This window comes from Petromyzon marinus, chromosome 27 (assembly GCF_048934315.1).
Source record: "Petromyzon marinus isolate PM22_M1 ecotype Great Lakes invasive population chromosome 27, UKy_Petmar_22M1.pri1.0, whole genome shotgun sequence".
Lineage (NCBI taxonomy): Eukaryota > Metazoa > Chordata > Hyperoartia > Petromyzontiformes > Petromyzontidae > Petromyzon > Petromyzon marinus.
The window spans coordinates 5,268,272-5,281,477 of record NC_133693.1 but is presented as its reverse complement, the minus strand read 5'-3'; the positions used below and the strand labels follow the sequence as shown (position 1 = coordinate 5,281,477).

Below are 13,206 nucleotides of genomic sequence, written 5' to 3'. Positions count from 1 at the left end.
CAAACTGCATATTGCCAGGTTTATGCTGCACGTGTGGCACGAGGGATATGCAACCAGGTCGCGCGCAATAGAGCGGCCACGTGCGTGAGTGGGAGGCGACTTTAGGCGTGGGTGGCGGTTAGCGGGGCTGCCCTACGGACCCAGCCGCCCGAGTTCGAGTCCCGCTCACGGCCACCAACAACCTCCAGTGGACGATTATCTTGAACCGGGCCTCCCCTAGGTCGACTCGGCCTCAAACGAGTACCCGGTGTAGCGGTGTGTAAAAAACATCGCCACTGGAGGAGAGACAAAGGCGGCCGGGGCGTGGTGTTGTCCCCCAACCCCATCACCGTCGTGTGCCAGTGGCGGCCTCCATCGTTGGGCTGAACGATTTGGGGAAAATATCTAAATACGATTTTTCTGACATTGCGATTGGATTTGCAATAAAAAAAATGCGTAAGTCAAGCTTCAGTTCAATATTCACTGTGTAATAGATTTAAAACACGTGATGGAGCGTTACCACGTGATACCATCACAATATGAACTGCTCTATATATTCTAATGCAAGGATGAGAACTTAAAATATATTAATTGATTCCAATATGTATTTATTAAAAAATTGAAATAGAACAATCAAACATAGAACAATTGTTAAGTTAAATAAAGTTAGAATAAAACAAATTATACCCAATTCCATAATACAATACATAATACAATTTCGCAACAAAATCGCAGCTTTTGCGATTTGCTAATCGCATTGTTTAAAATTTCGATTTGAAATCGATTCATCGTGCAGCCCGACTCCATAGGGCGCAAGCAGCAACTTGCCCCAGCGATCTGTGGCTGGCGGGTCGCAAATGACCGCGGACCCCTAAACGCGACTCTGCGCCGCGCTGATTGGCCGAGAGGGCGCGGCAGCGTCATCGCGAAAGTGATGGCGGCCAGCAACAAGCGAATCCTCTACGTCGGTGAGCAGCCGCAATTAATGTTATTATTATTGTTGTTGTCATTGTTAAACTTCGATTTCTCCTGACGGTGATTAAGATGTGGGTTTTTTTTAAACAAAAAAAATTACACTGTCGGCCCAAAATTCAACGAATGTATTCGTGATTTGACGTCGAACTCGGATTGTCAATGTTGTGGGTGCGCTGTCCCATGATGCACTGTGCCACGTTTTGTTTTAAATGACAAAACTTTACTAATTGGCCGTGGCGGATTTAACGACGCATATTTTACGCGATCTAACCCTGTATTATGGATGTGTTATATATTGTAGCGTCTGGGTTTTTGTTTTCTCAATGAGTTGAGGCCTTCTAAGGCCTACTGTCAATCCATTGCTGTATGAGGGCCCAGTGACTCCCGTCACCAAATCGACCATACTTCACCACGAATTAACCAATGACTTGCCGATTGTTGCTACACGCGTAACGTACACACAGCACTCGGCGCAACTCGTCAACGACGCTGCCTTAAATGAGGGAGGTAAAAAATATATAATCGGTGACGTTTCGGGCAACGGGCCATTCTTCGAAGCACGCCGCGTTGGTCAGTGTGGGTTTGGAGGAGTTGGTGGAGGCCAAGGAGGGGTTCGAATCTTACTCTCGACACTGTGGTCGGCGTCGTTTTTCTGTCTCCGGGGTCTCTACTCCGGCTTTCCCCTCCACGTCTACGAATCAACGTCGCGCGTTTACGGCATTTGGCTCAATGACGACGGGCCCACAGTTCGTTGAGCTATCATCATGTGTGACGACGGCCAGGTCGCTTTTTGAGAAAGAGCCCCGTACTAAATAGCTCACCGAGCCTCTTACCTTAGTCAACTAAAAATAGTCGTGGCGATGTCGACAGCGGCCCCAGGCATCGAACTCGTGTTGCCCGCAGGGTTCGTAGCGCAGCGTTGTAGTTTATTTTATTTCATAGTTTTTATTTATTTTGGTATAGCCCTGTGAGCCATTCGGTTCTTGAATCGGGTGCAACCTCAACAAACAAAAAACACGAACAAGAAAACACCTTAAAGTGACTATGTGACTGTGCAAACAGAAAATACAGGAAAAAACCAATCAAAATATTCCTGAAATAGCACCGTACACCAACGCTGTGTGCAAAAATCCCAGTGGGATGCAAGTCAAACAACAACAACAAGACAACTAAGATTAAGGCCATCAGTCTAACTCCGTACTACAATAAACAAAAACATGGCCAAAAAAACCGTTTTCGAAATCACCAAAATAAAAGCCATAAATGCAATGTAACAGTGATCATAGGGACTGTGACCGAATTTTTAACAATAAACTACATAAATAAATTATAACACCAAAATCTAGAGCCATATTTTAGGCCACTGAATAGCAGTGGAAGCTAGGGGTGTACAACTCCTCGAGAGCAGTTTTGAGTGAAGATCTCAGGTAGTGATTCAAGTTGCAGTTTATTGGCAATAGCATTCCAGACCCTGGGGGCATCATTGTAACAACTTCGCTCCGCCAAAGTTCTACTTTTACCTCTGTCACAATCTCGCGACTCTCGCAACTTTACGTGTGAAGTTAACAGTTTCGATGGCACCGCCGCGTGAATAGCCAGGTAAGTGTGCAAGGGTGATCAGTGCCGCGTGCAGACTTTCTGCACGCGCCAATGTGGCTTGTATGACGGCATCGGTTTAACGCGTGGGGCTTTTGCGACCAATTTTATTCACAGTATAGGGTTTTTTTTTTTTGGGGGGGGGGGGGGGGTTAGATCACGTAAATATATAAATGTGTCGTTAAATCCGCCACCACTCGACACAGCCAATTAGTCAGATTTTGGCACGTAAACAAAACATGCCAACTCGTTACTAGTACTCTCGAATTGTAAATGTTGTGGGTTTACTATCCAACACACCGGTGTGCTGTATTAGTAACGAATTGGCACTTTCTGTTTACGTGACAAACTTTTCTAATTAGCCGTGTCGGGTGGTGGTGGTGGGTTTAACGACATATTTACGTGATCTAACCCCAAAATAAACTTTTTTATGGAGAATTGCATCAATTCACCAACCTCAACAATCGATTTGAATGATATCAAGTTAAGATTCAATTTTTTTTAATATACAATACTGCCCTTTAAAATCTATTTTGTTCCCATCACCTTTATTGTTTACGTCTCGTTCAATTTCTTAATTGTTCTGTGGACCTGAAAGTATAATTTGCATGGAATTGGCGTAATCGATGCCCTATAAGCACGACTGTGCTTGTGTTCTCAACATGATCGACTACGTCGTGTCATTACGCTCACGATGGATGGCAACTCACGCATAAATAGCGATAAAATGCAGTGCACGATAGACTCATAATTTCCCCTAGGCTAATTGGATCGGAGAACGATACAGAAGGAAACACAAATAATGTTATGTTTTCATCGATTTGGAACATCAACGGTGACAATGGAATCGCTTGTGTGTGAATGGTTACACATCTGGATGCTGATATTCCTTCAGCGAATCACGGTGGTGTCGTGATCAAATTTCACTGTGCCTGTGAGTGCGGGTTGGTCAAGGTATAGCATGGACGCTTGGAAGTACAGTACAAGAATAGATGTTGCTCTTGCGGCAATATACCCACGTTTCACCTCTAAGATATTGCGTGTGAATCCAAGGTTGCTTGCCTGCCTTGAAACCCATGATCTCAGTCATAACCAACTCGTGCTCAGATCTCGAAATCACCCGGGCCCTCTTGAACTTTGTTTTTTGTGCCAATGACACAAACTCTTCCCTCCTAAACTATTTATTTGGCTGTCCACCAGGCGGGCTGGCGGAGGAGGTGGACGAGAAGGTTTTACATGCCGCGTTCATCCCATTCGGGGACATCGTGGACATCCAGATGCCGCTCGACTATGAGACAGGTACAACACCAACTCGTCTGCCCTACGTGTGTCATATATTGTTCCAACGATGGCACACGAGCACACTTGAGAAAGCTGAGAATACGAATACTCATAAGTTAGGGCAACACCAGCCTTTAATTCAACAAGCGAGACGTTTCAAACTTCTGGCTACAGCAAGGAGAGAGAGCGTAATCATCGTCAAGTAAAAAATTCTCAACCACCAGACGTGAAGGATGTGGATGGTAGAACGGGGTTTGAATTTCAGACTTTCAAGTGACTCACATCTGCTTACTGTAATTTAAACATCTCGTTTGTTACATTTCAAGCTTGTTTTACCTCTGTTTGTGGTAATTATTACAACGGCACCTCCCTAAATGGCGTATATCCTTCTCAGCTTTGTGTTTACGTGCTGCCCTTCTTCAACATTGGAGATGTCTAGAAAGGCGTATGTCATTAATCACTGCAAGGAGATAGCTGAGCACTTAATCCGTTGAACCGCTTGTCATAAATAATGTTTGCAGAAATCCTAAAGCTTATCGGAGCTGAGTTTAGCCCCTTTGTCGCCCTCTTCTGGCTTCTTACATAAAGCAAAGTCTGAACTAAAACTCAACCATTTTTATATTACCAGGTAATACCCCACTGAGCTATATAGCTCTTTTTCATAAGCGAACTGGCCACACAAATGATCGCCCAACGGAAGTGACTTATCACGTGGACATTTATAGCACCCAAATACTCTAAATGCATGTTGGCTCTAAATGTGGAGGGAAAAACCGGAGGACCCGGAGAAAAATCCACGTTGAAGTCAATCCCATCAATGCGCCGACGGATTTATCTGCTAGATTGGCATAATACGCCGACTTCCCATGTGAGACGTCTGGGATTTTGTTGAGTGCCTACCTCCTCGTTTGTTTTTGTTTTCTGTTTACAGAAAAGCACCGGGGTTTTGGGTTCGTGGAGTTTGAAGCTGCAGAGGTTTGTTCGTAAAAAAATTTGTATTTACAAAATTCGACTTTTGTTATATTTACTCATATTCCTGTTTCAGTAATAATACATTGTAGTGATATTTTACATTGAAGTGATATTTTTCTTAAAACAACAAGCACTCGAGGTTGTGTATTATCATCTTACGCATGTGATTATCTTTCAGGATTCTGCAGCAGCAATCGACAACATGGTGAGTGTTACTTCCCTCCCTATCCGTTAACAATTAAGTACGCACATTCTCTGATTAAGTGCAGTAGGAAACCCATTTTTTTACATTACATTTTGCTAGATTGTAATTTTATTCTAGTGTCGCCATGAGAATATTTATCTCATGCGTCCAACCTGCCTGTGTGCGTTTGCAGAATGAGTCGGAGCTGTTTGGTCGCACCATCCGCGTGAACCTCGCTAAACCCATGAGGCTCAAGGAGGGCTCCATGCGACCAGGTCATTTGCAGGAGCCTTATCATGCTGGCCATGGGCCACAATGCACAATTCACACCACACCCTCCGCGCGTTGACAGAAGTGTTGCGTGCGGTCTCTCTCGGTCGCTCATTTTGATGTGCTCTGATCTCACAGTGTGGTCGGACGACAACTGGCTGAAAAGGTTTTCTGGGAAGACCATGGAGACAGAGGAAAAGGGTGGAGAAAAAGTGGAGGATGTCGCAAAGACGGAGGTTCAGGAGGTGTGCTCACCACTTGCTATGCCTCATCAGTTCTCTTTTCTAAATGTGATAATTGCATTGCACAAGAGGTTTGAATGCTGCCGGTGGTACATATGGCGACACGGTGTCACTTCTAGCGTTTCTTTACTTCAAAGCTCATGTTAAGTGAAGCGCGTTTCAACTGTGTGTGTGTGTGCAGGGGGAACCGCCAGCAAAGCGTATTCGAGCAAATCCCCAGGTGTACATGGACATAAAGATCGGCAACAAGCCAGCCGGGCGACTGCGCATCCTTCTGCGGGCTGACATTGTGCCCATGACAGCAGGTGGGATTGCACTTACTGCTGCTGCCATGTCCTAAGATGGAAGCATAGCCGAGGAATGTTAACCAACTCGGTCCGGTTGTCGCTGCTGTTTACCCCAAGCATTCGGAACGGTCAGGGAGGCTCGCTGGAGTGGAGCATCCACACCTGCGAATTGGCATGTTCTGTTTACGTGAGAAACCTTACTAATTGGCTTTGTTGGGTGGTGGCGGGTTTAACAATACATTTATTGTTACGTGATCTAACCCAAAAAAAGCCTGTATTATGGATGTGTGATTTAGTTATGTTTGATTTGACTGGTTTATTTGCACTTGTACCTGCGAGACTTTAAGAAACAATGCAATTTGTATTGGTGGTGATTGTGGTAGTTGTATGGTAATGCTTTGGAAGTGATGATGGTATTAGTGGGTTTGGAGATGATGATAGTTATGGTGTTAGAGTTAAAATTACTGATTGTGTTGTCTGATCATGGTCATTGTGAAATGGTATACTAGTTCACAGCTTCCTGTGATGTGGTATAATTCAGAAGCTCGATAAATGTAAGTTGTAATACAGCACATATTGTACTGAACCAAAAAGGAAAAAACATAGGTGAAAAAAATGTGCTTGCATATGCAAGTCATGCTTTTAAACAACCATATATATCTCGATTATTGTATCCAACATAAGTATGTTATGAGTATACATGTATAATAAATAAATAATTATACCAAGGTATGTGTCATACATTCCAGCATAGCCTGTCAATTTAGCAGTCAGCATCAGGTCAGAGTGATTGATTAAGGTTATTGTTTTACTCGCTGGGAAACTCACTCGATGGTTTTCTGTACAGAAACGCTTTTTTTGGAAAGTGGGGGTAGATTTCACCATGCACTTTGTTTTTCTGTCCCGTTGAATTCCATCTCACAGTCAGGTGTTTGATTTACACATTCCTGTTCACCCCCTGTGGCCATGACTTATCTGCTGGAAGTGCGTGTGTGTTTCTGCTAAAAAAAAAATCAACTCGAAAAACCTCCTCCCATCTAGCGGAGTATTTTATTATCAATATAAATGAGAGAAAGTATTTGTGTCATAGCTTATGCTGCGTTATACATGCACGTCATATTTCAAATTCTGTAATATGTTGTACATGTAACTAAGACAGCGTTTTACGGAATGTAATACCAAACTTTCAAAGAGTGATTATTATTAATACACCCCTAATTTGGTATCAAAGTGGGCTTGTTTATTTTTATTGTCTTATTTACGCTTATTTACATAGAGAAGCCTGACTGAGTCTCATTACTCCTTCTTAGGATGGAATTGCTTGTTTTTGTTTTTCAATTAGAGTGCAATGATTGCGATGTATATTCCAGTTGAGTCATTTGCGGTGTAATTTTTCATATTTGGCCAATTTGGACAGTGACACTGACACACAAGGGTAGTGTATAGATGTATGTTGTAAATAATTGTTCTTATGTGTGTTGCATACGCGTGTGTGTACACAAATGCTGTTTGAGTGCCATTCCCTAAATGTTTATGTACACGTCACATCACAGCGCTACACTCCACCGCTCTTGATGCAGGTTATCTGGCTTGAACACCTGAATGTGAAATTGTCGTTATTGCGCTGCATCTACATCAGCCATACGAAAGAAGAAGAAGAAGAATTTCGATTTAAAGCTTTCGTGACTGCAAGGATTCATCTTCTTTGGTTCTTTCGGTAAAGTCACGTAGAATGAGAATAAAATAATAAAGTAAAACATCGTGAGAATTTTATTGTTTTATTTTATTCTCATTCTACGTGACTTTACCGAAAGAACCAAAGAATAAGAAGAAGAATGTGTATTTACAAGGAATGCTCAGAAAGTAATGCCTCCGAATTTGTTTCACTCAATAACTTGTTATTGAACTGATCCAAACTGTAAGCTATTCATGCCTGGGGGACATTTGCCTTTTTCCCCCAACATCGTTTTCGATGTGCCAAGATGGAACCAGGACCAGCATTCCATCGTTGTAAACTGTGTCATCAGCGGCGCGTAGCCGTTGGCACAACGCTTCTTGTAAGCAGTGTCACCTTCACAATTTTGCTCCCTTCAGATGGCAATTCGAGTGTGCCTGCCGCACATATGGGCTACATTTAGTGTGTAACAGCAAAGTCCACCCGAACTGTGCCTTGGCCTTGTTGTGTATGTCCCCAGGCTTGTGTGTCCCCAAGGCATTGTTTTGTTTGAAGGGGACTTTGCCATCGGATTGTCCTGAGACTGGCTGAACGTACATGTACAGCGATTTTGTAAATCCCCTGATGAATGAGGGCCTCCCAATGTCGTGCAGGTTACGTGGAATATTTGACCATACTTCACCATTCTCATCAATGTGGTTTGGGGACGGCGGACAGAATAGATCTGGGAGCTTAGAAGTACAGTACAGCAATGTTTGCTGCACTGCCTTACTGCTGTCCACCACACAGCTGAGATTTATCATCTCAAAATGTTATTCATGTAACATTTGAGAAAGATAGGTGATTTAACCTTTGGGGTGTCTCTCATGAATGTGCCTGCAACGTACGGGCCGTGCATAAGCGAGTGCATGCAAACCGCTCCTCTTGTTCTCTCTTTCCCCTGTGTGCAGATAACTTCCGCAGCCTGTGCACGCACGAGAAGGGCTTTGGCTACAAGGGCAGCTGCTTCCACCGCGTGATCCCGCAGTTCATGTGCCAAGGGGGCGACTTCACCAACCACAATGGCACCGGCGGGAAGTCCATATACGGGCGGAAGTTTGAAGACGAGAACTTCATCCTCAAGCACACGGGCCCCGGTCAGTGGGGTGGAGGCTTGTGAGCTCAAGGCGATGGTGTCGCGTTAAATAAGGAAGAAAAAATAATCCCGCACACGCGTGTGGATTCTGTGACGCTCTGTAACGTGCGTTCGACGGGATTTGATGGGGGCGATAATAACGTTGCCTTCCGAGTCTCGGAACGGGATGACGTCCGTGTGGCCTCGTTGAACCACGATGCCAAATGGCGAAAATTCGTTGTGCTGCGCGGGGTGTGAATGGGATTACGTGCCCATTGACTTTTCCACAAAGTGGTCCTCATTTAAATTGTATCTACTTCAGAGGTATGACAAGACAAGTCCACTGCTGAACGGGATTTTGAATTTGCAGTTTTACGTTCGTGAGCTGCGAGCACCGATCACGGTGCCACATGGCCGGATAATGTCACCTTCTTCTTCTTCTCGTTGACCTTGCAGTCGTTCTCTTCGTGAAAATAACTATATTATGTGGTATACATACGTATGCACAGGGGCGGAGCCAGGATTTCAGGCCGGGGTGACATTCAACAAATTTTAATTTCAAGAATGATTAGAGAGTCAGGCTGTTGAACTAGACGCCATCGGTTGGCGACACGCTCTGACAATGCAGTTGCACGGAGTCCGCCAGACCGAGTGTCGTACACTTATACGCAGAATGTCACCCCTGTCACCTCCCCTGGCTCCGCCCCTGCGTATGCATGTATGTTGAACTTCTTTCGCACCGCACGTAGCCAACCGTGCTAATCGGAGGTGCGGGGGATGGAAAATAAACTAACCACAATAAAGCAGTTCTAAAGAAATGAATTTTCAATCTAAATTTTAAAATGCATAGCTCCAGCGGCTTCCGAATATCGGAAGGAAGAGCGTTCCAGACGGCCGTAAAAGCGCATCTGAAAGCGTGCGATGCAGTGACCATCTTTGTAAAGTGCAACCCACTTGTCAGTCCACTGTTGGATGATGGCCTCCCCAATCGATGTAGCTCCACGGGGGTTATTTTGTCTGCAGTCAGTGCGGGTCGGCGAAGGCAGGAGAGCATCGACACGTGAGCATGGAAACACGGAACAATTTAATTGTCACTGTGCTACCCTGCAGTGTAGGCTTGCAGCCAATTTTATTTTGTGAAGCCTCCGACTTTCACAGGGTGGGCAACCATCCATGCACTACCCAGGTTCCTCAACGTGCTGCTGAGCGTCCCAAGATGTGATGAGATTTTGGCGCATTCCGCGTGACCTCTTATTCTACCTTCGCGTTAATATTATTTCTAGATTTGAAGCTTTCGTGACTGCAAGGATCCATACTCTTTGGTTCTATTCGGTAAAGTCACGTAGGTAAAAAATAAAACAACAAAAATTACGACGTTTCGGCCACAACACAAGTGGCCTTCTTCAGGTGAAGGAACAGAACTGTCGGGACGACAGCACTTCAATGACAGCGGTCATTGACAGCGGTCATTGAAGTGCTGTCGTCCCGACAGTTCTGTTCCTTCACCTGAAGAAGGCCACTTGTGTTGTGGCCGAAACGTCGTGATTTTTGTTGTTTTATTTTTTACCTACGTGACTACCGAATAGAACCAAAGAGTATGTTAATATTATTATTAGCATGTTTCTGTCGGCCTGAGCAATGGGTCCTTGTCGTGACGTGCAGGCACGGTCTCGATGGCCAACTCGGGGCCCAACACGAACGGCTCTCAGTTCTTCATCTCGTGCGATCGCACGGACTGGCTGGACGGCAAGCACGTCGTGGTGGGGGAGCTCACCGAAGGCATGGACGTGCTCCGAAAAATGGAGGTGATGTACAAAAGTTGAAGATCCTGAGTTTTACATCGAGGCTTGTGCATATTAAAAATTATATATATACTCTCTGTAATCTTGGAGATATGCAGCATGAGGAGGTTTTGTGAGACCGGAGTTGGAATACAGTGAGTGCTCTGGCAAATGTTGTAAAATATCATCTCTGAGTGTTTAAGAAGAGAGGAAGACCGAACAGAGAATGTCTTGACGACATAAGAGATTGGTGCCAGACATATGTAGCTCTACTTGAGCATATTGGCACGAGAGAAAGTGGTGAAAACAAAGTAGTGGCAACAAGTGATAAAATGTGCATTGGGCACCTACGGGGCTATTTGCCCGTGGATCGTGGTGATGATGATGATGAATCTTTAATTCGGTGACATGTTGCTGTATGGGAACCTGGAATTGACAATGCTTGGGTTTAATGTTGGGATGTTGCCATGGTGCAATGGTTACCGCACTGGACTTACAATCCAGAGGCCGCCGGTTGAGTTTCCCGGCACGGCAGTTACAACGTTGGGCAAGTTTCTTCAATCACCACCCCTTCCCCCCCCCCCCCCCACCACATCTGTCCCCACCCAGCAGTATAAATTGGTACATCCCAGTCGATCGACAAATCGTAGACTAAAATGCAGCCATGTATGCAGGTTGAACTTCTTTCACACCGCACGTAGCCACCCGTTCAGTTTTCAGTTTCATTTATTTGGTATAGCCCTGTGAGCCGTTGGGCTCTTGAATCGGGTGCAACCGCGTGCTAACCGGTTGGGCTACTCCCAACTCTTCAAATATATCTCAGGCCAACGTGGAAGAGTAGACCAGGTGTTATCTAGGGCACCGACGTTGGTGTGCGCAAGTACTTTCAGGGCTGCACCTTTACCTTGCACACCTGCGTTTTTTTTCCCCGCAGGCTCAGGGCACGAAGGACGGAAAGCCGCGCGAGAAGATTATCATCTCCGACTGCGGGGAGTTGGAGTGAAGGAGCGGCGCTCGCGCTCATTCACACGATCGCGCGAACACCGTCCTGCATCGCCGCAGCGGCCTTTGAGCCTCGACTGTTTCATGACGTGGCCATGGGCGATTCGTTGCTTTGTGGGGCTTGGACACGGCCACGCATCTCGTCGCATCGAAGCCAATCGATTGTAAACGTAATAACGGGCATCGCACGCGCACTGATTGGAGGTGGCGGGGGTACGGGGAGGAACTGTGCATCCGTAGACGCGGAATGACCCTGGTTTAATGTATTTTTATACCTGAAATCTTAATGGAATGAAAAATGTCGAGCTGTTTTTTTGTAATAAAAATGCGTTTATTTGTTTCGCCATGAAGGGGTTTCATGGCGTTACGTATCGTCAAACTGCGTTTACTAGATAGTACTTTACAGCTTTGTGTGAATCCGTTGCTGGATCCAAGGCCCTCCTCCATGCCATGTTGGTCCTGGGGGTTATTTGGCCACACATCACATTGGTGAGCGCGCTCACGAGCGGGAAAAACCTGCCACTGATATTAGCCGTGGTCTGGAAACAAACTCCGGTGGTCGTTGCTTCATCTTATCTTCACGGAATGTATATAGCACCTTAACCAAGGCGCTTCACACGGAATTAACAGTTCTTGTGAGTGTAATGATGGAGATGAGGTGAATGAAATGGATGACGGGAAGCAATGGGCAAATCCGTGGTGATGCGTGAAATCGGTGAAAGCGACATTTACATTAAATGACGAATGAATGGGGAATGAGTGCTAGCCATATAATGAGAAAATGAAGAGGGAAAAGTAACGGTGGTGGTTATAAGGGGGAGATTAAGGGGTCGTGGTGTGAGCTAGGGAACAATTAGCGGGTTTTGGAGTTGGCAGAAACTCGTGAGCGAAGGTGACCGCTTAACGTGGAGGGGGAAGTTTGTTCCAGTAAAGTGGAGGTGAGAAGAGATAAGAGGACGAAAGCAGTACGCCGCCATCCTCCACACCACTGCAACCCCACTGATGTATTTATTTCATATGCTTTGTGTAAATACAGTCGTCTGATCCTTCTACGTAGCCTTAAATGTTGATCAATCGCTGGTTTATAAATTTGACATGATTTTTCACGCTCGTAAGTTTTTAGAATAAATATATTTTTTACGTCACCAATTCCTTTTTTAGAGAAAGTTCAACTGCATTGGGGGCGTTGCGATGCTACTGGAGCTGAACCCAACCCAGCATTCGTCTTCAACACTGGAACCGGGTGTTTAATGTTTATCGGAGATTCCTGTAAATAGCTGGAGAAACTTGATGGTTAGGTTAGTAAAACACGCAATGGTTCTAATAAGCGTGGTGATGTATGGGCACCTGAAATTGGTCTCTTAAAATCTCGCAGAGAGTGAAGAAAGTTTCACTTGCATCGCAAGTGAATGAGACACGTAATGCAATTATTAGTTAAATAACATTGGAACACCGGTCAAATGTAAAACCTGCCTAAATTGACTTTCTGGCCCAATATGATCCGGCAGTATTTGTTTTGAGTAAGCAAACTAATCTGGGTTTGGCATTCTGGGTCGCATCAACAGCTTATTAATCAAATGCTATCGAGGTGTCCCAACATGTTAATGGTAAAGTGCGCAATGATCTAAAAATTCTGCTGATAACGGGCACCACTCTTTGGACGCTAGATGGCGTGAGAACCTAAGTGAATCTCGAATGCCTTCCCATTGCGATGCCCATGGAAACGAATATAATTAGTATATGTTACCGTTCGGAATGTAACAGTGGATTAATATGAATCGGAAGATTTTTTTTTTAATCTTAGATTTGTATAAATTGTATGCACTTAAGTGGCCGCTATAAACCATG

The 13,206-nt window shown here is 44.9% G+C and overlaps 1 protein-coding gene across 1 annotated transcript; it reads left to right on the top strand.

The window, feature by feature from the left end:
- The first annotated feature begins 818 nt into the window (after positions 1–818).
- PPIE (peptidylprolyl isomerase E) lies at positions 819–11,737 on the top strand. The gene is made up of 10 exons (XM_032961456.2): positions 819–947; positions 3,751–3,849; positions 4,763–4,806; positions 4,982–5,008; positions 5,181–5,262; positions 5,396–5,502; positions 5,681–5,804; positions 8,412–8,597; positions 10,238–10,380; positions 11,291–11,737. Exons 1-10 carry the CDS (start codon positions 914–916, stop codon positions 11,357–11,359), a joined length of 915 nt encoding a protein of 304 aa, XP_032817347.1. The 5' UTR covers positions 819–913; the 3' UTR covers positions 11,360–11,737.
- Positions 11,738–13,206: the final 1,469 nt, after the last annotated feature.